General features: G+C 43.5%; 2 protein-coding genes and 1 long non-coding RNA gene across 8 annotated transcripts in view; 2 read left to right on the forward strand and 1 right to left on the reverse strand.

The window, feature by feature from the left end:
- LOC309655329 (protein SIX6OS1) overlaps window positions 1-27,660 on the forward strand; it is a 107,750-nt gene that overhangs the window by 14,873 nt on the left and 65,217 nt on the right. The window contains exons 1-2 of one of the 6 annotated variants that reach the window (XM_082450417.1): window positions 16,523-16,657; window positions 17,346-17,530. The exons of 4 other annotated variants lie outside the window; for them this stretch is intronic. The gene's annotated coding sequence lies outside the window, so the exon portion shown is untranslated. Of the gene's footprint in view, window positions 1-16,522; window positions 16,658-17,345; window positions 17,570-27,660 lie in introns of those variants that run through there. One more of the 6 variants, XM_082450416.1, reaches the window with a different exon arrangement.
- SIX6 (SIX homeobox 6) lies at window positions 16,351-18,183 on the reverse strand. The gene is made up of 2 exons (XM_082450522.1): window positions 17,608-18,183; window positions 16,351-16,532 (listed from the first exon to the last, which is right to left on the reverse strand). The coding sequence occupies exons 1-2, from the start codon at window positions 18,177-18,179 to the stop codon at window positions 16,364-16,366; spliced, it is 741 nt and encodes a 246-aa protein (XP_082306648.1). The 5' UTR covers window positions 18,180-18,183; the 3' UTR covers window positions 16,351-16,363.
- On the forward strand, window positions 18,894-22,039 carry LOC309655412. The gene is made up of 2 exons (XR_014260828.1): window positions 18,894-19,016; window positions 19,950-22,039. It is a non-coding gene; the product is annotated as an uncharacterized lncRNA (long non-coding RNA).

Raw genomic sequence — 27,660 nt, forward strand, 5'->3', positions numbered from 1 at the left:
TCCTCCCGGACCAGGGCTCGAACCTGTGTCCCCTGCAATGGCAGGCAGATTCTTAACCACTCCGTCACCAGGGAAGCCCAACCTTCGCACTTTTGAAGAATACTGTTTAGTTTGTAGAGTATCTCTCAATTAGGGTTTGTCTAGTGTTTTCTCATGATGGGGTTATGCATTTTTGGCAAGGATAATATACAAGTCATCTTATGTCCTTCTCAGGGCATCATGACAGAGGTACATGATGTTGATTTGTCTCATTATTGGTGACGTTAACTTTGATCACTTGGTTAAGTTGGTCACGTTGGGTTTCTTCACTGAAAAGTTCCCATTTTCCCTTTTGTAACTGATAACTATCTTGGTTACTTTGAGAGTAGGCTAATACCCTGTTTCTCCTCAAAGTTTTGCTCACTGATTTTTGCCTCCATAGGTGGATCTTGTCTGCAATAAATATGCAGTATAAATAATAAACACTGGGGACTTCCCTGGTGGCGCAGTGGTTAAGAATCCACCTGCCAATGCAGGGGACACGGTTCGATCCCTGGTCCAGGAGGATCCCACATGCCACGGAGCAACTAAGCCCATGCGCCACAACTACTGAGCCTGCGCACTAGAGCCCGCGAGCCACAGCTACTGAAGCCCGCGTGCTGCAACTACTGAAGCTCGCGCACCTAGACCCCATGCTCCACAACAAGAGAAGCCACCGCAATGAGAAGCCCACGCACCAAAACGAAAAGTAGCCCCCCTCACCGCAACTAGAGAAAGCCCGCGCGCAGCAACGAAGACCCAGTGCAGCCAAAAATAATAATAATAATAATAATAAATACTGCAGTATTTGCCTAATAAGGACTTTGTATTTCTTATTATCTCTACATTTGTTAATTAGAATTCTTCTATAAGGAAGAGCTGCCCTCTCTTCTCCATTTATTTATTTACTCAGTTATTTATATTGGTATGGACTCATGGATATTTATTTTATGGTTTATAATCTAATACTATCATTATTTTATTTAGTTGCTCAAATTGTTCCACATTTGGCCATTGTAGGGTGCCTTTGGGTTGGCTCCTGCATCCTTTGACTTGCCCCATCCTTTTTTGAAAACTTCCTTGTTTTCTGGTACCACAAGATTACCCAGGGTCATCCTGCCCCAGCCCTGGAATCAACCACTTCGCTAGGGAGTCCTGATTCCTTCTATTGGCTTTGTCCTGATGTCTTGCACTGCTCTGCCTGGGTAGGTAGCCTTTTGGATATGATGTTCTCCTATACTCAGTTTCTTTCTCTGACTTTGGACTTGGAAGGCCAATCCCTAGACATAAACTGTCCTGAGAAATAGCTAATGAACCTCTTCTGGTGCTTTCATTGTGCCTCTATGTTCCCCTCTGAACTATGGATTTTTTTTCTCCTTTGGCTCTCGGTGTCTCCTAGAGACCTTTTGCTACTGTTTTATCTAGCCTGGGACCCATGGATCCCAATATTGGAGTTTACTCTTTTATTTACTGTACTGACTGACCCTGACACCTCCCAAACCACATCTCACTAGGTGGCATAGTTGAATGCTATGGAGGACTAAACTCATTAGCTACCTTTAACTGTGCTGATTAGACTGAGAGGTGGAGTAGGGTAAACTTGTTCCTCTCTCTGGACTTTTTGGGGAGAGTGTAGCTTGAATTCTTAGGGGTAGGGATGTCAACGAACTCCCAGTGAATGGATGGTCCCAGCAGGTAGAGCCAGGCCAGGAGCCCTACAAAAACCCTAAGCAACGGCCCAGTCTATGGGCTCTGATAATAGTCACTTCTAGTAGCAACTGTATTTCCTTCTTCATACTTCCTTTCTGTTATTCTCTAGCCCTTAAGTACAATTTTATTCAGAAGTTGTGGCTTCACATTAGCTGTGCTTCAGGGATTTTAGTGGTGTGTCTATCCTACATAGATGGAGATGCAAAAGGGAGAACAATACCCTCTTCCTTGAATCCAGAGAGGAAGTTACAGTGGGGGGATCATAACTGGGAACAGCTCTGCCGGTGGAGCGGCAGTTTCATGTGGTAGTAGGAGGTGGTCATAGCAGAAAAACAACAGCACACCTGTAACACAATATGGAGAACTTTCCAGTAGTTTCCTTCAATTGAGTCATCAGGGTCCATTATAACTTCCAGATTTAGTGGGAGTATGTGCTGTGACCTTATTTTGTAGTTATAGGTTGTTAAAGCCTGGAAATTTGGTATAGACCTATTAAAGTTTATCTTGATAGCTTTTCCCCCAATGATCCAGTAAGATCATCTTGAATTTTGTTTTTATCATCCATCATATTAATTATTGTTTTTGGTTATAATTCTGTTCATTTCAAAAACATGACTTTTTTTTTTTAACCTTCATTCAAGTGCAGAATAAAAATGTTGACTTAGGATGGTGACTTGTGGCAGGCACTATTGTCCTCCCTGCAGTTAGAGAACTACGGCTCAATCTATGGTTTCTAAAATCTACCCTTTTTCCTCTTTCTGAGATAAGGAGATTATCTTCCCATTCTAGGATTCTGGCATCTCTCCCATTGTCCACTGATGCTCTAAGATTTCTTGATTCAGAGACCACCTCAGCAAGTTCCTTTTGGGTCCATGAATGTAATTCATTAAGATGTAGAAATTTGAAGTCATTTAATGTGGCTAAGTGCTCCTTTCTGATCTCTACCTATTGGTCATTTACTGATAATTAGTTAAACTGTTAAAAGATGGAGAGATTTTTAGTGTGGGTAGAAACCTTAAAGTGCCTTGCACCACACTATATGCCCAATCCATGTTGAATGATTGGATGGATGATTATAGGATGACTGAATGAGTGAATGAATTTCTGACCAGTTTGCATATCTATAATAGTGTTAGTGATACCACTGGGTGTTAACAGGGAAAGTACTTCCTCACTAGAGGAATGGGATTTCTGATTTATACAAGTTAAGATATTATAAGTTTAGTAGCTAAGATATGATAAATCAAATACCACACCGCTTCCTTTAGCTAATAGGAATGTTACTTAGCTAATTTTAAATTAGTATCTAGGTATATTGTGTGTCAAAAGATCTGACTTTTAAACTAGCAGAATATGATTAAGACCTTTTTTTTGTCCATAAACCTACTTAACTTTATTGCTTATTAGCGTTATCCATCACAGTGGTTTATACGATTTCATTTAGGTCACAAAATCTTTCAAGATATGGGGATCCATGATTAAAAGCAAAATAGAAGGAGTCCTTGGATAAAGATTGGGGATGACTAGACAAAACCTCTAAGGTCCCTTTCAATCTAACATTTTATGTTTTACGTTTTTAAAATCAGCTTTATTGATGTATAATTTACATACAACCAAATTCACCTATCTGAAAGTGTAAATTTTAATAGGTTTTAAGAACTTGTTTTTACTGGGAAGAAAAACACTAATTGGTAGATGGAGAATTTTATGTTCTCCGTTATCTTTTATTTTTTGTGTGAAACAATTTTATGTGAACATTTTGTGTTTAGCTTCAACATTGGTGTCATTATCATCACCAGGGCTGTTTACTCCATTTATTGAGACCTCTAACAGAATTGTCCAGAGCACATCATCTTCATTTCTATATAAATTATTTGCTCTGTTGCACTTTTTAAACCAGAGCATGGTGCTAGTACTTCATGCATATTACATTAGGAAAGAAGGTTCTTCCTTTCATGTTGTAGGTGAATGATCGCTATAACAAAACCGCTTTATTTAGAGTTTATTTTATTCATTTAGTTTGAATTATCCTTGAATAAACAATGAATCACCTGGTTGAAAAATTAAAGTATACAGTGAAAAGTCTCCCTCTTATCTGTGAGCCCCATCTGCTCAGTTGCTCCCCCAAATTTGAAATCACTTTACAGTTTCTTGTGTATCATCCAAGAGTTTATTTATTCATATATGAATAAATATAAATTTAGGTCTCACCCATCTTTTAAAAAACACTGGCACCCTTTAACATTCACCATTTTTCCCTAGAAATCAGTGAGCCATTTTTTCTTTTATTTTTCTTTTGGAAAATACTTTTTATTATTTTTAGAACTTACTATTCAGACTGAAATTTCCTGAAGTGAAACATAGAGATTCAATGTATCCCTTAGTTATGTTCATTCATCTGTTTAATTCATCCCTTCAACAAAAATCTACTGATTTTCTGCTGTGTCAAAAGATCCTGTACTCAGTTCTCAGGATTCAAAGATTATGGATCTTGCCTTTGAAGAACATATAGTATAGTAGGAGATATAAGACATAAAGCTAAATAACCATGAGAGACATATGAAATGCCACAGCAGTTCAGAAAAGGAAGAGATTAGTCAAATCCTATGGATCAAGGAAGGCTCTGGGAAGAAAATGGCCTTTGAGCTGAGCCATGAAATTTTGAGTCTATGTACCTGTGGAGATGGGGTGAGAGAAAAGGAAGAACAAAAAGAACGAAATTGCATCATTTGTAGAGATGTGGATGGATCTAGAGTCTCTCATACAGAGTGAAATTAGTCAGAAAGAGAAAAACAAATATCATATAGTAATGCATATATGTGGAATCTAGAAAAATGGTACGGATGAACCTATTTGCAAGGCAGGAATAAAGACACAGGTGTAGAGAACGGACGTGTGGAGACAGGGTGGGGGGAAGTGGGAATGAATTGGGAGACTGTGATTGACATATATACACCACCATGTGTAAAACAGATAGCTAGTGGGAACCTGCTGTATAGTGCAGGGAGCTCAGCTCAGTGCTCTGTGGTGACCTAGATGGGTGGGATGGAGGGGGTTGGGAGGGAGGTCCAAGAGGGAGGGGATATATGTATACATATAGCTGATTCACTTTGTTGTACAGCAGAAACTAACACACCATTGTAAAGCAACTATACCCCAATTAAAAAAAAAAAAAAAGAAAGTGACAGGAACTTAAAGAAAGAAAAAGTAGGAAGGTAACATATTAGCTTCTGTAAACAAAACTAGAAAAGACAAGGCTGGAGCTAGCATCAGTGTCAACAGCATACAAAGACTTTATTAAGTTAGCCTTTTCTGTCTCTCCTCCCTCCATAGTGCTTCTCCTCGAGGCTCCTTCTTGTAACAGGTGGTATGGTTGCCAATAACTTTGGCACCATATCCTTACTGCTCTCAATCCAAGAGTAAAGAGACAGTTGCCCCTTTGCTTCCAATTCAGAAAATTTGGGAAAGAACTGGTCCAACTTGGTGATTATACCCCACTTTGAGTTGGGGAGGGAGGTCTTGTGTTTGGCAGCCCCACTAGAAACACATTGAATTGGGGAGCAGTGCTCTAAGAGTGCTGCTACCAGAGGGAGGTAGGAAGGTTGCAGGGCAGGTACAAAGCATGGAGGTTCATTTACCTCTCTAGCATGAGCAAAGGCATGAAGGCAGAAAAATTACAGGCTGTGCTTTGAGTATGGTGAGAAGCTCAGTTAATGTTTCAGAAGCAGGATTGAGACTAGTATGAGAGAAGTGAGGCATCTCTGGTGCAAAATTTAAGGAGGTACTAGCTCTCAGATGCCAATCCCGAACTTGTAAAACTCTGAGAGAGTGCCTTCTTAAATTTCGTACTTTAGGCAGGTTGCTTTCCTCAACCTAATCCTGGCCCTGTTTAGAAGGAAGGGATGCTCAACAGTGTTGAAAATCAACAGGCTGAGTTGTTTGAGGACCAAGTAGAGTGACCTTTGAGGGAACAGTTTTGATGGAATGGCGCAAGTAAAAGCCAGACTGCAGGAGATTGAGGTATAATTTTAAAAATGGAGGCAAAGAATGTAGGCTACTCTCTCGTGAAGTTTGGTGGTGAAGGGAATGATAAGGAAGGAAGTGCAACTTGAGGGGAAAGCTGGGGAACCAACAAGTTTATTTTCATTTTATTTTTGATAATTGGCAGTATCTGACCCCAAAATCAGTCATCTGCTTCCATGGAATGACTTGAAGGGTTCCTGGCTCTCTTCCAACCAAAACTAATTTTCTACTGGCCTATGAGTGATGTCTGAATTGCTACCATTAGTGATTTGGGGTTATTAAATTAAAGGATTATCTCCTAGCAGTTAGTAAGTACCCTCCCAGGCCCCCATCTGTAAGTAATTCATTAAGCTTTTAGCAGCTATTTGTGTGTTGATGTGAATTGGTTTATCTGATTTTTTGGTGACAACTAAAAATAGATTTTGATAAAGGGAGAGTGAAGAACCCTGAAGAGTTTTTGACAGTTTGGGATGTAGCACCTGTAAAAAGGCAAGGTGAAGACGCCCCCAAAACGAAAGGTAACCAGGTTCTAAGGGGTAACCTGTCTACCTCAATTCTACCCAAGGTCAGCTTTCCATTTGTAATCTTAAGCTCTCCCTTCCTCCATCAATGGATCATTTTTAAAGTCAGCTTTTGAGTAGAACCTTGTCAAAACTTTCTTGGAAAATACAATATTGTCCCAGATAATAGAAAAGAGTACTGAACTTGGAGTCAGAAAACCTCTTTTTGTCAGACTCTCACTGGGCATGTGCAGAGGCAGAATTACCTTGAAGCAAATGATGCTTGGGTTTCAAGATACTCACCTGCACATGCCCCTTTCAATACCCTGGGAGGGATTCTAGCAATCTGTTCCCATGATCATGCATTTTTAAAAATTAGCAAAATAAGATGATGTAACTACAATAGACCACAGTCTCTTTCCACTCTTATTTTCTCTTTGTCAAATTTCCCCTAAGTGCTGGGTGGCACCTGAGTAATTACAGTCATCTTTGTGATCCAGTAGCTAAAGGGAAGTTGCGTTGGAGATGCGGGTAGTTTGGATTTAGTAGTATAAATTGTTATGGTTTGCTGTCACTTCTGTGTATTGCTAGGTTATTGCTAGCTGCTTCAGTGCAAGGATGTCTTGCAGGAATATTCCTACTGCCCACTGTGCTGCTTTATGTGTCACAACATGAATGTTTAAGGCCTTTGATCACAAACTGGTTAATGAGTGTTACCAATGCAAAGATTATTTAAGGTAGGTCACTGTTAAGGAAACTTGAAATATCATGAAACTTTACTGCTCATATATGACAGAAAATTTATAGAGGCCTTCCCAAATTTAATACCAAATTGTATATGGCATTACCAGTCATGAGCTATGAAGCTGAAAGAAACCTTTCTAAACCATAAATAATAAAAAAACATTTAAATCAACCCATACTACAGGAAAGACTGAATTATCTTTCTATTTGAGATTGTACTATAAAATTGTTGTCATATAAAGAAGGAAACAGGGACTTCCCTAGTGGTGCAGTGGTTAAGAATCCGCCTGCTAACGCAGGAGACACGGGTTCGAGCTGTGGTCTGGGAAGATCCCACATGCCACGGAGCAACTAAGCCCGTGCACAACTACTGAGCCTGTGCTCTAGAGCCCGCGAGCCACAACTTCTGAGCCTCCGTCCCCCAACTATTGAAGCCTGTGCGCCTAGAGCCCGTGCTCCGCAACAAGAGAAGCCACCGCAATGAGAAGCCTGCACACCGCAACAAAGAGTAGCCCCCACTCACTGCAACTAGAGAAAGCCTGCACACAGCAACAAAGACCCAATGCAGCCAAAAATAACTAACTAAATAAATAAATTTTTAAAAAATCATTAAAAAAAAAGAGAAGTAATCAAAGAACATAACAGAGGAAAAAAAGTAGGGAAAAACTATTCTAGAGGTTTATACAACTGTTAATTAATAAAATGATTTTGTTAGTGTTTGAATTTTGTGATGTTTGTTGTATTTGCCAGGTTTTAAAATTTTGTAATTGTTGTCACTTCTTTTTCTTTTTTTTTTTTTTAATTTTTTTTAAAAATTTATTTATTTTTGGCTGTGTTGGGTCTTCGTTGCTGCGCGCGGACTTCCTCTAGTTGCGGCGAGCGGGGGCTACTCTTCGTTGCGGTGCGCGGGCTTCTCATTGCAGTGGCTTCTCTCATTCTGGAGCACGGGCTCTAGGCGCGTGGCCTTCAGTAGTTGCGGCACATGGGCTCAGTAGTTGTGGCTCATGGGCTCTAGAGCACAGGCTCAGTAGTTGTGGCACAAGAGCTTAGTTGCTCTGCGGCATGTGGGATCTTCCCGGACCAGGGATTGAACCCGTGTCCCCTGCACTGGCAGGCGGATTCTCAACCACTGCGCCACCGGGGAAGCCCACTTCTTTTCTTATATCCATTTTTTTACTCACAATCTGGTATCCTTTATCTTAAAGAGTATCCTCTTCTCCAAACTGTGTTAATTTCAAGTCCTACAAAATCTGGATTCTTCCCCCATCCTGTGACTTTGAGCAAGTAATGTGAGCCCCAGTTTTCTTATCTGGAAGGTGGGAATCACCATATCTGCTGACTTACCATACAGGGTTCTTGTGAAGAAGTGAGATGATGCAGGTGAAAGGACTTTATTATTAGCTCTAAGAGCCATACAAATGTAAATAAAGTGGGATCTCTGCTTCCTCCTCAAAGAAATGCACCTTGCCTTTTCTCCAAGAGGTTATGTTATCTTTTCAGGATCAAACGTTACATTTGGGGTTATCCTGACTTGCAGGATGGGGCAGAATCTTTTGGAGAGTTTCACATAGATGACAAGCAGCCCCAAGCAGAGTAAAAAGCCTAGGAAAGAATGATGGTGTGTTAGCCTAAGCCCATTCATTACCACTGTTGGAAAACCAACATGCTAGGTTCTCCCTGCTGAGTGTGGTGAGCAGAGCTGCTTCTGATACTAAGGACAGCATTTAGCATTTAAATTCAACAATATTCCAAATATGTAGATGACGTCTATTTAAAAAACAAATTTACAGCCTATTTCTTTGCCCTGGCATTTAACCAGGAAAAATGGGAAAGGGGAAGTTCCATTCACTCAACACCTATTATATGTGTGGTTCTGTGCTAGGTGCTTTAAATACATTATCCCAGACACCTAGCACAGAACCATACATATAATAGGTGTTCAGTGAATTTATAGACAATATCTCTGGATATTGTCAACTGCTTTTTGCAAAAGTAAAAACCAAGGCTTAAAGAATTGAGTGACTTGCCCACATTCACAGCGATTTGGTATTTTAAGCAAGGTGTGTTTGATTCCACCCTCCTCAGGTACCAGCTCATTGCTACATCCTGCTTACAGTCTAGTTTTCCTTTTCCTATTTGCTTGTCTGTTTTAAATTGATGAATCCAGCTCAGTCACAATTGCCTGCAAAAATAATTTTATAGATCAGATGTCTAGTATATACACATAGGTCTTTTGTTGAAATATATACTTTATCATGAATTTATTGAAAATCAAGAATATATCCAATGCAATAGAATATGCTTTATATATATTTTTTGATGTGGACCATTTTTAAAGTCTTTATTGAATTTGTTATGATATTGCTTCTGTTTTACATTTTGGTCTTTTGGCCATGAGGCATGTGGGATCTTAGCTCCCTGACCAGGGATCGAACCCACACACCCTGCATTGGAAGGCGAAGTCTTAACCATTGGACCTCCAGGGAAGTCCCCTAGAATATGCTTTAAATGGTGCTTAATTTAAACATAAAATATGATTTAAATGGACAAATCTTTATTAGGAATTTTAAATATCTGAAAATGTTTGAGATGCACAATAAACTAGTTTACCACCAACCACGCTTTTCATATATCAATTTAATATGCACCACCTCACAACACTGTAAAGCAATTATACTCCAATAAAGATGTTAAATACAGAAAAAAAAATGCACCACCTGAACTCAGATATTTGATTTCATGCTAGAAAATTCAAGATTAATCTCTTCATCCAGGAAAAAAAAAAAAAAAAAGGGAACCAACATTCTCAGGTTGCAGATTGACAGTACCAGACTAAAATGACTTTCCTCTTGGCAGCTTTATATATATTTTATCAGAATTCAAAATTACACACGGTTCACTTGCTTCTTTCCATTAAATTTTAAAATTGAGATGAGTCTGGTAGCCAGTAGTTATTCACAGGGCTTTTGTGATTTACGATTTTAATGAAAACTCTGCCCCCTACCTCATCCCCCAGGTTATCCTAAGCGTGGGGTGGAATGCCAACACACTTTCAAAATTGGACACCTCGTCTGATTTGTGATTTTTTGTGTGTATTTACTTTTTAATTTGTAGGTCAAAACTAAAATTGGGGAGGGAATGAGAGAGAAAGAGAGAAGAAGGGAGGTGTTATTTTGGAAGGGGAAACTTCTATCATCTTATCATAGACAAAAACTATTAGGAATTATATTTTACAGGGTTCAGAGAGTGTAACAGCTAGAGTTTTCAAAACCTAAGGGAATGACTTGTACCTTTCTATTTGGGAAAATATGTTTGTGAGAAGATAATGTTCATGTTATGAACCCAAAACCACAGGATTCTGAAAAACTGTATGTCTAAAGGGAGAATCATCCCAGAGAACCTGAGAAGTAGGTACGAGCCATTAACCTGAGCTAGGAGGATTCAAGTGAACTTTGGGTCCCGTCAACATAAGTCATCTTTGCTGTTCAAATGAGCACAGAGCTGCCAAAACTCCTCCATTAATTCAGAACACAGAGGGCTTCAAGGAAGATCCATTAATTCATTCAATTTGAGAATATTTATTGAGGGCTTCCCTGGTGGCGCAGTGGTTAAGAATGCGCCTGCCAATGCGGGGGACACGGCCCAGCTCTGGTCGGGGAAGATCCCGCATGCCACGGAGCAACTAAGCCCGCGTGCCACAACTACTGAAGCCCGGGCACCTAGAGCCGGTGCTCTGCAACAATAGAAGCCACTGCAGTGAGAAGCCAGCACACCGCAAGGAAGAGTAGCCTACCACTCGCTGCAGCTAGAGAAAGCCCGCATAGCAACGAAGAGCCAACACAGCCAAAAAAAAAAAAAGACACCTGTTTCAACTTTATTGCTCTGAAACCGTTTCTGGAACCAAGGACAGAAACCAAATATTATATATATATATACACACACACACACATATATATATGTATATATGTATGTATGTATGTATTTATTGAGCACCTACTACTTAGGCGAGGTGCTGGGAATATACAGATGAGTAAGATTCAGTCCTTGCCCTTAAGGAGCTTACACTCTGGTGGGGGGGGATGGGTGAGTCAAACATACAGATAAATAAATGCACAAATGTATTACGAACTTTAAAACAGACGTTTAGATAAGGTACGGCGGCAGCATTAAAAAGGAAGTGGAAAAGTCTCTGTGGGGAGCCCAGTGATTCAAGAAAGACTCCTTCGAGGAGGGGCAGGACTGATGGATTGACAGGTTAGCCATCGAGGTAGGGGGCGACGTTCTGGGCAGAGGAAACTACTGGGCAAGCGGAAACAGCTAGAAGAGAGGCACTGAGGCGTGAAACAGCTTGTTCTGCCCTGGGATCGCCCTTACACCCTTTTGTCTCCAGACAAGGAGTTCGATCCCTCACGGTAGGGTACGTCTAAAGAAGTTTGGGACTATAAATCCTAGCAAGTAGGGCTGCGAGGCAGGATCTAGCCTGAGGAGATTTCTAAGAGCTGAAACGAAAGCGGCCAAAAGAAGGGGTCTCCGGTGGCGGCCTGCCAGAGTTTAACTGTGCGGTCGCGGACATTTGGTTCTCAGGGAGCCCTGCTCTGGGTCCCCGCCCCGACGGCTGACCCTGTGGATCTGCCGGGTGCGCAAATCCCGCTTCCTGAGCCTGGCGCCCCCCTGCTCTCCCGTCCCTGCTCGGAGACTAGCAGGGAGCCGCCGAGAGACGGCGGTGGCATATTCTACTCTCCTCCCCGGCCACGCCAAGCTGCTCTGGGCGGCGTGTCCAGGCCCGACGCTCGCGGCCCGCCTGCGCAGGCCCCTTGCGCACGGGCCCGACGCACGCGGCAGCAACTTGCGCAGGCCCAGACCCGCGCGACAATCCTGCGGGGCTCGCCGCCTCCTCCCGCTCTAGGCTCACGAGCCGCCGCGCTGTCAGAGGCTCGAGGGCGGGCGAGCGCCTCAGCTGCTGCCAGAGTGCACCTGTGGGTGTTTATCCCCTCACCTTGGTTTTTATTTAATTCTTCCCCACCCCCCGATTTTGAGAGGTTTCTTTCTTCGATCTGTATGTCAGGCAGTCTAACAATAGGAGTGGCTCGAGGCCTACACGTCTGAGAGCTCCCAGGGCGCCGGACGGAAAAGGTGGGTGTGTGGAGTTGTCACCTCACAGAGTCGCGATCCGGAGCCTGGAGGAAGGACCCACCTTCCCGGGTACTGCGGGCCCACTCTAGGCTTCTCCTGGGGAGCAAAGTTCGGGCTCCACTTCCTCGCTCCAGGCTGCCTCCCCTAGGAGACCCACGCGCCCACCGCTCCGGCCGCCATTTCCCAGCAGGCCTCCAGGGGGCCTCCCCGCCGCGGCCTTCCCGTCGGCTGCTCCGGGCATGGGGGCGGCCGCGCGGCGGAGGGACGCGCCTCGGCGCCCGGGCCAGTGCGCGGACAATGACTCCTTCTCCCCTCGCCGCCTCCTCCTCCCGACACCGCCCCCTTCGCAGCCCCCAGGCAAACCTATTAGCCATTCAGACCGACAAAACCCCGCGGCCCCGCGCATTGTCCCGCGGAGCGCCCGGCCACCGTCATTAGCCCTGATTACGTTGAGCCGCCTGACAGCCCCGCGGGCCGCTCGGCGGACCACCCCCCCATTCACCGCCAACCCCCGGCCCCGCCTCACAATAGGAGCGGAAATCATCGGCGCTCCCGCGTCCCGGCTGAATAGAGCGAAAAGCTGCTTCTCTTCTCCTCCCGCCCCATTCACTCTGTCGTTGGATACAATATTTTTTTTCCTTTTTGTTAAAATTGGGGAGAAGGAACGAGGTCAAGGAAGATTTTGCTTGAGCTCTTTGCCTGTCATTTGTTTAATGTAAACAAAGAGCAAGTCCTCCCCCACCCCCAGCCTCTCATCCCCTCCCTCCCAGATTTTTATAAACAAACTGGTGTTGGGAAAGGCGGCGCGGGGAGTGGGGGTGGGATGAGGTACGAGGGCGGCCGTGGAAGCCGAGTGGGTCATTAAAGTGGAGGACAGAGGAACTGCGGCATTTGGGGCGCAGGAGCTGTCGCGCTTTTGGTTTAACTGGCGGGTGGTTGAAATATTTATTACCCGTAAAGGAGCCCGAGCTGGGGCTGAGGGTTAAATCCTCACACTGGTCAGATCTGTTGAAATGTAAAAATGCAGCTTCTTTCTACTGTGCTGCAGTAACTGCTTTTGGGGAAATTGTTATAGGAAATGAATTTTAAGAAAAGAATGAAAATAAACCTATCATCATAAGTATTTCTCCAGATTCAGAAACCTTCAGCAGTGCAGCTAACTGGAATTAAAAACAAAAACGACAACAACAACAACAACAAAAAAAAACCCTTTCTAGACCAGGATAAAGCTGATAAGGAAAAAATATCTTAAAAAGAAAACGAAAAACTTTACAATACCTGTCCATGGGAAGATTTGGACCAATTAAAATAAAGTAAATCTGCGTGGAGATTTAGACCAATTTCCAACAAGTAATCATCAATGAATTGATTATTCACAAAGAATGATTATTCACAGTTAGGTGCCACCAGGTTTCAGATAAACATTTAAAAAAATCTTTTAAATAATGTGTCACCTCTTAAGATGCTAAAGTGAAATTATATAAATAAATCAACAAATTGGTGAAACAGAATAGTTACTTTATAATGTAACCCTTAGGCAGCATGTTACTTTAAGCAAATTAGATGTACTTTAAAGGCTTTCACCAAAGCAGGAAGAAAAATCCTCCATCACTGTTTGGCCTTCTCTTTTTTGCCGCACAATTAAGCATTATTTAAAAATTATTTGTAAAAAGAAAGTTTAGTTCTTGCTAAGAACTGTGTTTATGTTATGTTACCCCCCCCCTTTCTTTCCCCCTTGAGAATGCAGAATGGACACTTCCTTCTGCTTTTAGGCATCATTTGAACTGCCGAGTGGCGTGGGATTTTTAGAATCTTAAATTCCTTCACATCGTTCCACTAATTAGTCCTTTTCCTTCCCTCTTAGACCTGGAAGCATCAGCTTAAGAGAGAAAATTTGCCAGCTATTTTCTCCAAATGCTGGTCTAGACAGCTGTGTAGTTAGGATGGAGTCTGACTGGGGAACAAGACTGGAAATCTATTGATTTTTCGTTGAAGTGCAATACTCCTTAGCAGATTCAGGACTAGGGTGAGGCAAGGGAGGCACCTAGAGTGCAAAATTTAAGGAGGTACTCACTCCCAGATGCTGTGCACTTGCTTGACCTTGAGAGTGAATGCCTCCTTAAATTTTGTAGTCTAGACACCTCCCTTCTCTTTGGAGTCCTGGTCCTGCTTCTTGGCATTCTAGGAAGTACCAGGGGCTCTAGGAAATAAAATAGAGCCGTGAGGAAGCTCTACCATCCTAGCCTTTCAGGACCCACAGAAGGGCATTTGGTTGCTTTCCGGAAGAACACCAGCTTGATCACAAAGACTTCCCCACTCCTTCCATGTAGAGCTCTTGTGCAAGAGAGTTTTGATTGTCAACAGTTCTCTGGATAAGGGCCTCGGTATACAAAGACAACCATTTATAAAGCCCAAACGAGGCCAAATCTGTTTAAGTGATTTAGAAACTAAAAATCAACTCTTATTCATGTCCTGGGCTTTCCCCGTATATCTTGCCATTTGACTGCTTTTTGTCTTCCATGACTTCACTTATTTTTGTTTGGTTTGCACATTGGCACTTCTACCCAAATAAGTTAGCAGGCTTCTGAACCAAAGAGCATCTGCTAAGGACAGAGAGGCAAATTGAAAGAAGTCCAACGGCGGAAGTGAGGGCGGGTGCTCCAGGAGGAAGTTCAGCTCAAGTGATTTAAAGATCAATGTCAAATTTTATAATATGCAATCCATTTCACTAGGAAAAAGCTTAGAGACTCTTCCAGGTAGCATTTACTTTTTTAGTGCTAGGACAGTAGGTGGTTTGTTTTGTTTTGTTTTGTTTTTGGTATGTGTGTGTCTATGTGCCTGTGTGCACCTGCACACTTTGGGAGGACAAATTTAATCCTGAGAATATTTGATATTTTTAATAGAGGCCATTACAGGACAACGAGGCTCTAGATAACTTGTTTCATGTTCAATACAACGATCAGATTTTTTAAATGCCAGTCCTTTCTCTGCAGCCTTCTATTTGACCTCACTATGTGACATGATTACATCCTTACCCCCATCTCAGTATCCGTTCTGTTGAAAACAATGCATTTGATTAAAACCTGCTTCTGCGTTGAGAAGATGCTAGTCTAGTTATTACAACCTGTCCTATCTTCTTTTTTTGTCTTATTTTAGTACAAGTTCAATACTAAATGCAGTATGTGCTCACTTGCATGATTATGGATACCTACTGCTTTTGTATGGGTGGGGGGCCTCAAAGGAGATGGAAAACCTTTCTCATTGCAGAGCCTCTGTTGGAGTAGTCTTGTACTTTTATAAAATAGAACTCACTATTGAGTTCCAGAGTTTGGCTTCCAAAATTGTTCCTGAAAGCCGAGTGAGTATCAAGTGGACAAGCCATAGTTAGTTATCTGTGCTGGGGATGCGGGGAGTTGCCTTATAGGGGATGACCATGTTGCCAATTACTAGGTTTAAATATATCACACATGCACGCATATGTATGTACATACATACACACATGCATACAATTTGACAAGGAAGTGGTTATGGACCTACCTTGGGCTGTTTTAAAAATATACCAGGAGACATCAGAAAAGGCAAAAGATACAGAGAAGACTCTCCTGAGACCATTTGCTCAAGGACCCCTACCTGGGGTCCCAAGAGAAAGATCTCTCTGTTTTCTTTTTAGGAATCTGAGAGCAGCTCTCTTAATTAAGAAAGGTTGCTCACCAGGTTTTTATTGTTTGGCTTCTTCATACAGAACCCATCGGCTTCACCCTGCACCTTTAGAAACAGCAAGTTCTCTCGATACAGAGAAACCTACCATGCAGTCTCTTAAATAAGTAAATAAACAACATATATATGTTTTGTTAAAAAAAACTTTAAAGCAAAAGTTATACATATGTAACAGCGTCCTTTCGACGTGAAATACCCACGGGAGATTCAGGGCAGGCTCTCAGCGTGCAGTTCGGGTTCCGGAGGCATCTTTGCAGCAAAATCCTTGGGAAAAAGCAAAGCAAGGAGAACGTGGAACTGGGTCTGGCCTCACCGCGGGCCCCTGTGGTAGCAGCCGGAGGGCGCCAGTGGAGCGGGTCAGGCCGCGGGGCGGACACGGCAACCCGAGCCCGCGGGTCCCTGGCCACCTGGATTCGCAAGCGCTGGGTTGCTTGGTCTCTCGTCCTTTCTCTCTCCTTCGTTTTGTTTGTCTCGCTTTTTACACCGAATTCTGTTTCTGAGCGTGCTGGGTGGGCGGCTCAGATGTCGCACTCGCTGTCGCTGGACGTGATGGAAATGGCCGAAGTGGCTGCCTTGCTGGATAGGCTGGCGGCCGGGCTGGCGGCGGTGCCCAGCACCTCGGGCGTGACCTCTTCCTCGGCCCTTAGCGCCCGGCCGGAGCCCTGCGACAAGACCTGCTGCTGAAGCCTACGGGGAAGGAAAGGAAACGAGTCACTGTGTGTAACATAGCCGCCGGTACCCCCGTCCCCCGGTCCACATCCCTTAAGCCCAGCAATCAGCGACTCTCCCTCAGACCCGGGCATTTAAAGCGGGTAAGACGAGGCAACAGAGGCCGGGCAGGAGGCGTGCGGCGGCTGTTCTGTGGAGCCCTGAGGTTGCCCCATCCTCCTCCTTAGTCCGTTCTTGGCTCCCTATCTCCCCAATCTTTGGGATGCTGTGCTCGCAAGGTCGTTCCTGGTGTTGGTCACCTTTGGGAGATTTACAATGCTCTCAGGATAAATGAGGTGTGGGTGACAAGGAGAGATCAGGCTCTGGGACAGGAGACCCCTTTCCCAGCCTGCGTCTGCCTAGGGCATACTCCTGTGTGAGTGCCCCCGAGGCCGGCAAAAAGGGCGGCCTGACGGTTGCACAGAGGCTTTGGACCTGGGAGAAAAGGCTGGGTTCTTGGTCAAAGTATTTGGCTGATTGAGAGCCACATGCTGGGGAATGAAAAACCTCTGCCAACTAGTTTGCTGTTTTGAGACAGGGCTGCCCACACGTGGGAAGAGTAGAACTCGACTTTCCACTTCTTACAGACATAAGTTAGAAATTTCAAAGCATTAGAGAAGGATGCACCTGGGCTTTAAAGATGACAACACTAAACTGCCACACTGCTAATAAGCCAGGCTTCACTTAATAATAGGAGCCTGGGCCCAGGCTGACAAGAATTAGCTTTGGGCCTTGGGGTCTGTAATTGTTTATGGGATTTTAATTTTTCTTTCTTTCTCCCTCTCAATGTAGCCTTGGTTTGGTGACTGGAACCAGCTGCTGGAGCGACCCCCAGGCGCCGAGAACCAAAAAGAAAGAGTGGGGAATCAAAAGCCCGGAAGGAATTCCCGACCCAGGATCCCAGAACGCAGTGGGCTCAAAACCGAAGACCTCAATCCCATCCCAATTCCTGCGAAATCCAAGTCTCCAGGCCTTGGGTAAGGGCGCCGGGGGTGCGGTCACCCACTCCCTCCCTGGTGAGTTCAAGGCTGGGAGAAGGCCTTTAGGTACCGACCTGTTCTTGGCTGCAGCCGCCCGGTCCCTTTGTCGGCGGTTTTTGAACCAGTTGCCCACCTGCGTAGGGGTCAGTCCGGTTGCCTGGGCGAGCTCACGCTTTTTGCTGGGGTTGGGGTATGGGTCCTGCAGGTACCATTCCCGAAGCAGGTGCCGCGTGCGCTCCTTGAAGCAGTGTGTCTTCTGTTCGCCATCCCAGATGGTGCGTGGCAGCGGGAACTTCTTCCTCACGCGGTACTTGTCTACTGGCCCCAAGGGCCGTCCTCGCAGCTTCTCAGCCTCCTGGTAATGCGCTTCGAGCCACAGCGCCTGCAGTTTGGCGTGCGACTCCTTGGTGAACTTGTGGTTTTCCAGGATATGGTAGAGCTCGCGGTAGTTGCCACCGTGGAAGGCCACGATGGCTCTCGCGCGCAGCACGGATTCATTCTTGTTGAGCGCCTCGCAGGCCGCAGGGGCCACAGGCAGCGACCAGAGGAAGCGACCCAGGCGCTCCACGTCGCCGCTCTCCTCTAGAGTCTCACATACCCCGGCCACTTGCTGGGGACTGAAATTCAAGATAGGCAGCTGGAACATCGAGGCAGTGCCGGCGGCAGCGGAGGCGCCGAGTCCGCAGCGGGACACGCAGCAGATGCCCGCGGGCGCTGCCGGGTGCGCCAGACTCTCCTTGGTGGAGCGGCTCGGGGCCACCAGGACGCACGGCCGGGGCAGCGGCGGCGGCGCAACCGCGGGGAGAGAGAGAGCGGAAGGGATTGGAGGAGGTGCCGACTCCGCAGCTCGGGTTCGGCTCGGCTCCGTTAGGACACGCAGGCCAGCTAGCGGGCGCCGCTACTGGGGTGGGCGGATTGGCGGCGCGGGCGCCATGGAGACCCCCTGTCAGTCACTGGCCGGCTCTGCCAATCAAGACTGCGACCGGAGCGCCCCGGCCATTTCAGCACCTCCCCGCCCTCGACAGCGCCCGCCGTTCTCCGGTAGATTTAGTATTTTGCAGAACTTGGAGGAGGAAAAGACGTGCCAGTGAATGGGAGAAAAAGACGGGCGAGAGCCGCAGCGTTTCACTACCACCCCCAGCCTTGTTCGTCTCTCTTCCCCCGCAACCCTGCCCCAGCGCCACCCCCCCCAAGAGGCAGTGATGCTACAGAAATCCACTTTGGGGCGAGGCGCTGCCTGGGTCAAGAGGCCTCCAGAGGACAAAGAGGACTGGGCCAAATCGAAATCCTCCAAGAGAAGTCACCAAGTTTAGTTGTAACAAAACAGAAAACCTTGAGGGAGAGCACGAATGGGGAGGGAGGGGAAGTGGATCACCTCTCTTCTTGCCAGCACCCATCCCTGCATGCCTTGCCGGCTGCCAAAGCAGCCGAGTGGGAATCGAATGTGAAGCAGAAGGAACAGGACCCGGGATCTGTAGAAGAGGTCAGTTTGGACTCTACCCCCATCACCTTCAAAAGTCTCCTGATATCATTTAAAATACGAGCTAGGACACTCGCATTCTTGATAACACAGGTGCTGACCATGAAGTAAAACACTCGCAACAAAAGCGGCGCCGCAGACCCCAAGTTTATACTTTTCAGTTTTTTCTCCCCAGTTTAATGGACTTCAACAAATGTGCAGCATAGCCACATCTAGAGTGAGAAGTCACTGGTAGGTCAGGACAGCAACTTAAAAGCTTGTTTCAAAGACCTTTTTAAAGAAGTATCGATTTGCTCTTCTTGCAGGCTAATTTTGCCATACCCTGTGTTAGAATATTTAACTCTTGAGCTGGGGATAGAAACTCTAACCTTGGCCTTTGGACCCAAAAGTAATTCAATAAAAGTAAAATAGAGAAGGGGGGACCATACCAATAGAGAAGGGGGTGTAGAAAGCACTTCTTAAACCCCTGAGCCCTGACCCCTCCCGAAGAGAGAAAGGGCCTTCTTGGCGGCTCTGCCTTGGGGCCAGCAGTTGAATTGGCAACTTTATTGATTCTCAGTTGACATTCTCATCATACCGTTTTCTGAGACCTAGGTCAAAAGTAACTACGATATCACCTGGGCTTTTGATAGGGGTTTATTTAGGTTGAAGAAAAATAATTGGAAGAGGGGAGTCCAACGAAAACGCCAGGAAAAATATCTTTGGAGGTCCTATCCCCAGAAAGGAATCAGATGAGAATGTTCGCCCCCGAACTGGACTGGGCCGGGCTGTCTTTTCTTTAGTATCAAGTACAATTTGTATGTGGCTTGTACAGCTCTGGTAAATCAGAAGGCAGATAGATAGCACAGATGGTTGGAGGTGTCGGGTCAGATCATGCTACGCCTGAATGCAGGGCAAAGCTCATTCTGATGGAAAACCCTGATATTATTTTCACAGATCTTCACAGTTCACTCAAAAAAAAAAAAAAAATAGCAGAGAGGAAGAAAAAAGCCCTGCAACCATTTACATCATTTCTGTGAGTTTGCTGCCGCCTCAACGGAGAGACTTTCTTTTCTAAGAGCTTATTTTCATGAAATGCGACAGGCAGAGGCAAAATGGAGAGGGTGATGAGGATAATGTCGAAGCACAAACCCTCTCTAGCTTGAGGAGACTTCCGAATCCGCCTCAAGGACAACTTTTAGTGAGAAACATCGCAAACGAGGGCCAACAATGCACGGTGTAGAAAACCCGGCAGGCGGAAAGGGGTGAAGAGGGACCCCAGGAGGGTTGCGTTCCCGGCACCCCTGGCCAAGAAAGGAAAGCACCCCCTTGCTCCAGTTTGCAGAGGTTTCCGAATTTTCCCTCTCGGGGTGTCTCCCCTATGGGCTCTCCCTAGCCCAATAGCTTCTTGATTGCCCTCCGCGAGCAGAAGCAGCCGCGGGTCCGCGGGACCTTACAGCCCTCGAGCGCGGAGGGGACCCCCAACCTCGGCTCCTAGCCGCCGGAGGTGAGAAGTTGTCGGTGCCCCAGGGGACCGCGCCTCCGCACGCCTTTTTGCTGCACAATTTGAAAGTGGTCAATTCCGGCTTCTTACCCTAAGTAAGTCGTGTAATTTTCCGAGTCTAGGTGCCCTATGCAAGAAATGGGAATGTTTATTTCCAGATGTCCCCTTTGGCTTCTGCGTGTCTGGGGTCTCCGGTGACTGAGACCAAAAGCCTAGGTTGGCCTTGGTGGAATCGCGGGAAAAGGGCGCTGGCTGCTGCCGCCGCCGAGTCCGAACCCCGCCGGACGCTGTGTCTGGGCGCCGGGGCGGGCGGGTTCTGAGAGTTGTCTAGAGGCCCGGGTCTACGGTCAGGATATCCTGTCTTCACCATCGCAGGGGGCTTGGCTTAATTTTATCAACTCAAGGGAAATAAACTTCTCCAGGGCACACTGAGGTAGCACATTCGTTCATCAGCTTCACTCTGGGAAGGGACAAAGGGAAGAAATTTGTGAGCCCCCGTCCCTGAGAATGAGGAGCTTCGAGGATTTCCTTAGAGATAATTCCACTGTGAAGAAGATGGCCCCCCACCCCACGGCTGAAGCGCACTTTTCCGGGTTTGCCAGGCGAAGGCTGGAGCTTTTCTTAATTTTACGGAGGGATAGATTTTTACCAATTTTGGAACGTTGCGCCAACCTTGCAGACAACTCGCTACACCCGACTTCATTTTTCTTATGTGTTTGACCAGGTAACCTGGAAAGCGCAGCGGCAGCCTTTGGCCTCGGCCCATCTGGGCAGGTTTGCAACTTTCTGTGGTTGGTTTGCAGCTACTAGTAGATTTGGGAGGCCTTGGATTCTCACTGGGAATACCTAGATGGCTATTCTTTCTGCAAACTCAAGACTTTTATTTTATGGAGAAAAAGCGGGTAGAAGACAATGCCCTCCCTGGAAAAACTGTGTCTAATTGTTCATTGCAGAGGCACCAGGGCAAAGTGCCTCCAGGGAGTTGTGAGGTTCATACCAGAAATCTTGAGTTCAGTCTAGGATTTCTTGCACATATCAATCTCTCCCCTCGTTTTGCCCCTTCTGATTTTGCTCTCTAGAGTAGAGGGACACTTGGAGCCCAGGTTACACTCTGCTGAAAGATTTGCCAGTGGAGAGCACTTTGTAGAGGTCAATACATTCTTATGTCTAGTTTCCAGTCTCTTGTCTTGTTTTGTCTTTCTTTTCTTTGACTTCTCCTAAATCAAGCCATAAAATAAATGATGTGTCTTTGTTTTCTTTCCTCTACAATTCACATAGGGATTTTAAAGATATCATAATTGAATGCATCTGAACTCCTTGATAAAGACGTTTGTGCTGCATGTGAGAATCACAGACTGGAAGACAATGAGGTCCCAGCCTTTTGTGTATGTCCATTTTGACTTTGGGGGGAGAGATCTTAGTTTTCGTTTCCTGGGCCTCAAAGCCATGTGTTGCGAATAGGTGAGAATAATGTAAAAAAAAAAAAAAAAATCCAAGATTAGAAAGGCGTTTTACTGCCTTTGAAATTACAGTATTAAAATTTCACACTCTCATTTATTCATGAATTTAGAATTCTGATTTTTAGATGATACTGTATAAATATAGATATATATTTGTTTATGAATTTGGTGGTCCAGCTCTTCAGATTATGAAATTAATTCAATATCCTAGTTTTAAAGTACCAACTATCCTAATAAGTTCCCAAGATAGATTGCTGTCTTTCATGCATTCTTCCCCTGACTGTATGTATGCACCTTGTAACAAAGAACAGAGATGCCTCTTTGAGAAATGTTTTGTAGATTTCTTGGTGCTGTAAAGTTAACTGGCAAAAAAGTATTACAATCAAAATATTGATCTAATTTTAATAGATTAGATATTTTTGTTATTATTTGCAAAATTATTTACCATCTATTTTTTAAATGATGCAAAATTGCTTGTGTTGTTAATTGGAGGAAATGTTTATAAGTTTAAATGTGAGGAAATGTACCATTTGAAAGTATTGGTTAATTAGCAGTAATGGTTTTTTAAAATGTTAGGCTGACTATGTAACTTTGTTTTGACCTCCAGTGTGTGGCTGCTTCTAGGCATTTGGATGATAATTTGTATTTAAGCCAAAGACTATATTGCAAATTATACCCCTTATTTAAACTATGGTTTTAAATTCACTTTTCTCTCTCTCTTCTGCTTTTGTGAGGGTAAGTCTAAATCTTCAGAGGGCTAACCACACCACAGCATAGCTTGCTTAGGGCTATGTATCAATGGGTTCTTATGTGAAGGATTAACTCTTAAAAATGTAACCAGCATGTCATTTATAAACACTTTATTATCAGTAATGAAACATTAGTTGAATGACTGAAAGAATAATTAATTCATAATTCTCTACTAGAACCTTGTTTTTTTCCACTAGCAGGTTATTTTTGACCATTTTCAAATCTAAGATCAAAGTATCTTTCTAAAATACACCTAGACACCTTATAATTCAATGAAGTGAAAGAGTGTAAATTTGTTTATGTCTTCTGGCATGAGTCAAACATTATTCACATTCGATTTTATGTATTGTATGTCATATATATGCATTAATTACATGTATTATATGTGTAATAAATTATCATTTCCTTCCAAGTAGTGTAAAATCAAATAGAAACATTAGACTCCAATAAATACCTTAAATTCTGCATTAATCCAGTTCATTAACAGAAAATGCTTTTAAAGAATTACATTAAAAATATAATTTTCATGGCATCTTACCCTTCAAAGTAGCAAATCTCAGGAGGGCAATTATACCCCCTCCTTCCAGGGGACATTTGGCAATGTCTGAAGACATTGTTGGTTGTCACAACTGGCACTGAATGCATGGAGGCAGAGATGCCGCTAAACATCTTACAGCGAATCGCCACAGCGGCCCCCACCCCCAACCAAAAATGTCAGTAGCATCACTGTTAAGAAACCCTGCTTCAGAGGAGCTCAAGATAATCAACAAGACACAGACATACAGAACCTGCTAAAATTCTGTTTATTTTGGAGTTGAAACACTTTTAAAGGAATCAGTGCCCTTTTAATTTCATCTTAGGTCTAGGCCACACCAATAAAATCTCTTCCTAAGGGTACACTGTAATTTTGTTTCTTTTAAAACTTTATTGTAATTGATACTTATGGTGACTGAATACTTATAAATTTAGAAATATCTCTGGGGAAAGTGGAGTTTTGTTTCTGTCTATGTTCTTTGAGTAACTGGTGGGACAGACAACAATGGTTGAAAGTTATTGCTCAGACCGTCTCCATTTTACAAGTGAATAAAATACGAAGACCAAGAGGTTAAATGATTACTCATATTATACAACTAGTTAGTGGCAGAGATACGTTTAAAACACAGATGCAATCCTCTATTTATCACATACCTTGCTTTCCCTACCCAAGGAAGATGGTATAATTCCCGTTGAGTTTGAGGGTGAGGATCTGAATCACACATGAATATTTATTGGTGGCTGCCATGTGTAAGGTCCTATGCTATTTCCTGATGCTGTGACTTTCATAGTTTGATGCACGCTAGTTCATGGATCTCAGAGAGGTTGAAACTATTCTGGGTCTTGTCAAATGGTGTATCCTTGCAAACCCTAAAAAGTCCTTGAATCTCAAATGTGATTCTCGGACTTCAATTATCTTCTTTGCGGGGTGGGAATGTTGGAGTCTGGGTTTATTGAAGACCTTTCTCTGAGTCATCACACTGTATGCTAGCAGGAAAATGGAACTGAATTCAGGCTTATTGGGGAGGAGAGATTGGACTTGAGGTGCTGTAAGGCTTGGTTTAAGTAAAAAAACCTCCGAACTCTTTTGTCAGGTCTTTCAAAAGAATAACAGTGATGCTCACTAGCATTTCTATAATTAACAAGCTGTCAACATTTCTATTACAACCACAGAAGTCTATTACAGACAGAGAATTGTGATAAATGTTTCTTTAGGTCTGAAATGTTAGCCTTCATCTTCTTTTCAGCCTAAGGCAATTTTTGAAACCAATTTTGTTTCAATCATTTTGGATCAGTTGTGTGGTAATTTTGGAAGTGCAGATGCTCTAGGCCCACCTATTGAAATAAAGACTTTTAAATGGAAACACAGAGAGGAGTCTGCTTAAGCCCCAGTGGGGACCAGCTGCAAAGCTCTGGCACGGAATTATATAGGCAGACAGTGACAGTAGGTTTAGAAAAAATTAAGAGGCAGAGAAATGTGTGCATGTTTCCTTTAACAGTAGATTTTTTCCCCCCTCAGATCCTTCACACTATGGAATTTTAATCCTCTCTTTTTTCTGTTTTGTATTTTATCTGTTACTTTCCCTATTATTCCTAGGTTTTCGTGAAATTAATGTAAGAGAATTTGTCTTTACAGTGATTAAAATTTGGGGCTGAACTGAGTTTTTTGGAATTTTAATATCTAATTTTAACCTTCATTTAGTTAAATTTTCTTTCTACCCCTCTCATCTCCTTTCTGCTTGACCATCTTTTTATCCTTGTCCTTGAAATAATAATTTAGAAGTTCTGCAGTATTTTCTAGTCCATCAATGGTTATCTTTCCTTTCCTTGCTCTCTTAATTGTTATATATGACTCTATTATTGTCTATAAACAGGACACTTAATATCTTCCCCGTCAAGATGCACTGTTTTTCCTACCATGGCATTACTTTCCCCATTGTTCTCGCCATCCAAATAGGATTAGACTTTTACAGTATTTTCACTTCCCCACTTTCCTCCTCCTCTATTACCCCGATCCCAAAGTTTTCTGAAATGATGTAGTACCTAGAGTTTTCCTTGTAGTGTATCCCTTCTGTTTTAAAAATACTTATTTAGCAATTATGTCACACACTTCTAGACAGTCTGTTCTTATTACACACACGTACAGACACATATTCCTCTCCATTCTTTCCCTCTGCTATGGTTCATTTGTTGATATTTAGATTTTTTTTTCTCATGTATTTTCCTCATCTGGAGTGTTATTTTTTCCCCTACTGGAAATACCTTTTGTGTTTTTCTCTGTATAAAAGCAACACATGCTCACTGCAATAAATATCCATATACTTATGGAGTCAAAAGTGAAAGTTTTTTGTAATGTCATTATTCCATAGATAAATCACTATTAGTGCTCAGTGCATATCCTTATATACTTTTTTTTTTCTACACACAGAGATACAGATTTTTTTTCTTTTGACAGAAATGCTGTCATATTATCCATACTGTTTATAGCCTTCTTTTTTTATGGTAACATTTTATGAACATTTTTCCTGATAATAAATACATGTTATCATTTTGAATGGCTGCACTGTATTCCACAGCATGCATACCATAACTTATTTAACCAGTCCCTATTGATGATTGTTTAAATTGGTTCCAAATTTTCACCATTATAAACAATGAAACAATGAGCATCTTTATGTATTGCCCAATTCTTCCTTCAAATTCTTGGAAGTAAGATGAATGGATTAAAGGGTTTACATATTTAAAAAGTGGTATGTATTTCTAAATTGTCATCCAAAAGGATTTTTACCAATTTTTACTTATACCCACACCATGTGAGTGTCATTTCCCCCCACACCCTGGCCATTATTCTTCTTTTAAATCTTTGCCAGATTGATAGATGAAAAATGGTTTCTTTGGGACTTCCCTGGTGGTCCGGTGGTTAAGAATCCGCCTTCCAATGCAGGGGACGCGGATTCGATCCCTGGTCCCGGAACTAAGATCCCACATGCCGCAGGGCAACTAAGCCGGTGCGCTGCAATTACTAAGCCCGCGCGCTGCAATTACTAAGCCCGCGTGCAGCAACTACAGAGCCCATGCTCTCTGGAGCCTGCGCGCGACAACTAGAGAAAAGCCTGTGCTACACAATGAAGAGCCCGCGCACCACAACGGAAAGATCCCATGTGTCGTAACTAAGACTCTACGCAGCCAAAAATAAAAATAAATAAATAAACAAATATTTGAAAAATGGTTTCTCATGTTTTCTAAATAGCCATTTCTTTGGTTATTAATAAGGTTATGCAGTTTTACATATTTACTGGTCATTTGTATTTCTTCTTTTGAGATTTTCCCAATTATATCCCTTGATTTGGGATGTTTATCCTTTTTATTCATTTGTAGTATTTCTTACAACATTAAGGATACATTTTTTCCTGTCATATATTGCAAATATTTCTTCCTGCTTTTTCACTTTATGGTGTTGTTTGTCCTATAGTTTTTATAATTTTCACATAGTCAGATCTATCAAGTCTGTTTCTGTCTCGGGTGTTATACTTAGTACAGTGTCCCTTCCATGTTATAGATAACCTGTATTTTCTTCTCTGCTCTTTCTAGATTAAAAAAATTTTAATCCATCTGGATTTATTTTGAGGTCTCATGGAAATTTGGACTCTAACAGGGTTTTTTCCCCCTTCAAATCATTTTCTAATTCTTCTTTCTCCCTCCCTCCCACCCTTCCTTCCTTTCTTCCTTCCTTCCTTCCTTTCTTCCTTCCTTCCCTGGACCAAAAATACCAGAAATGCATCCCCTTTCATCTCTGGCCCCATTTCCTTTCTAGGCCCCTTCCTCCTTCAATCAAAAGAGTGTAAATTTTTCTTTGTGACTTTTCTTCCCCCTTCTGCTTCTCAGCTAATTCACCCCAGGCCTCAGAATGTCCTGGAAACCTCCTTCCATTCCAGACCTGGGTTTGTCTTCTGACAGCCTGGGTTCTCTTCTTTCTCTGGCAGTCTTGCTTGGCCTGGGTGTGTCTAGACTGTGCTTGTTCTCGGAATGTTAAGAGGGTGGAAGCAGGTGGGGTTGCCTAAGGTGCCAAGAAGACTTGCGCGGCTGGAAGAAGATAGGAGCGAGTGTGTCACCATGCAGGAGAGGGAAGCTCTTGACCTGGGCCTTAAGGACTTGTTGGGATGAGCAGAGATTCAGGTTGGAGATAATGAAGTGGTCTGGAGACAGTCTGGAGATTAAAACCAGCGCTCTAAGAGATTTTTTAGACCAAAAAGTGCCTCTGTTGTATATTTCCCAGAGTTTAGTTTTACCACCTCTGAATCCTGCCATTATTTATTGATTGATAATTCTTTTCCCACAGATATGAAACTCCACTTTTATCACATATTAAATTTCTATGTATACATAGGTATTCTTTTGGACTTCCTGTTCTCTTTCACTG

Source organism: Balaenoptera physalus (genome assembly GCF_965194825.1).
Source record: "Balaenoptera physalus genome assembly, chromosome: 2".
Lineage (NCBI taxonomy): Eukaryota > Metazoa > Chordata > Mammalia > Artiodactyla > Balaenopteridae > Balaenoptera > Balaenoptera physalus.

Coding starts and splice junctions, on each gene's coding strand:
- SIX6 (XM_082450522.1), bottom strand. CDS start 18,179: ATGTTCCAGCTGCCTATCTTGAATTTCAGTCCCCAGCAAGTGGCCGGG. Junction 16,533..17,607: donor GCGGCTGCAGCCAAGAACAG/GTCGGTACCTAA, acceptor CCTTCCCCGTAG/GCTTCAGCAGCAGGTCTTGT.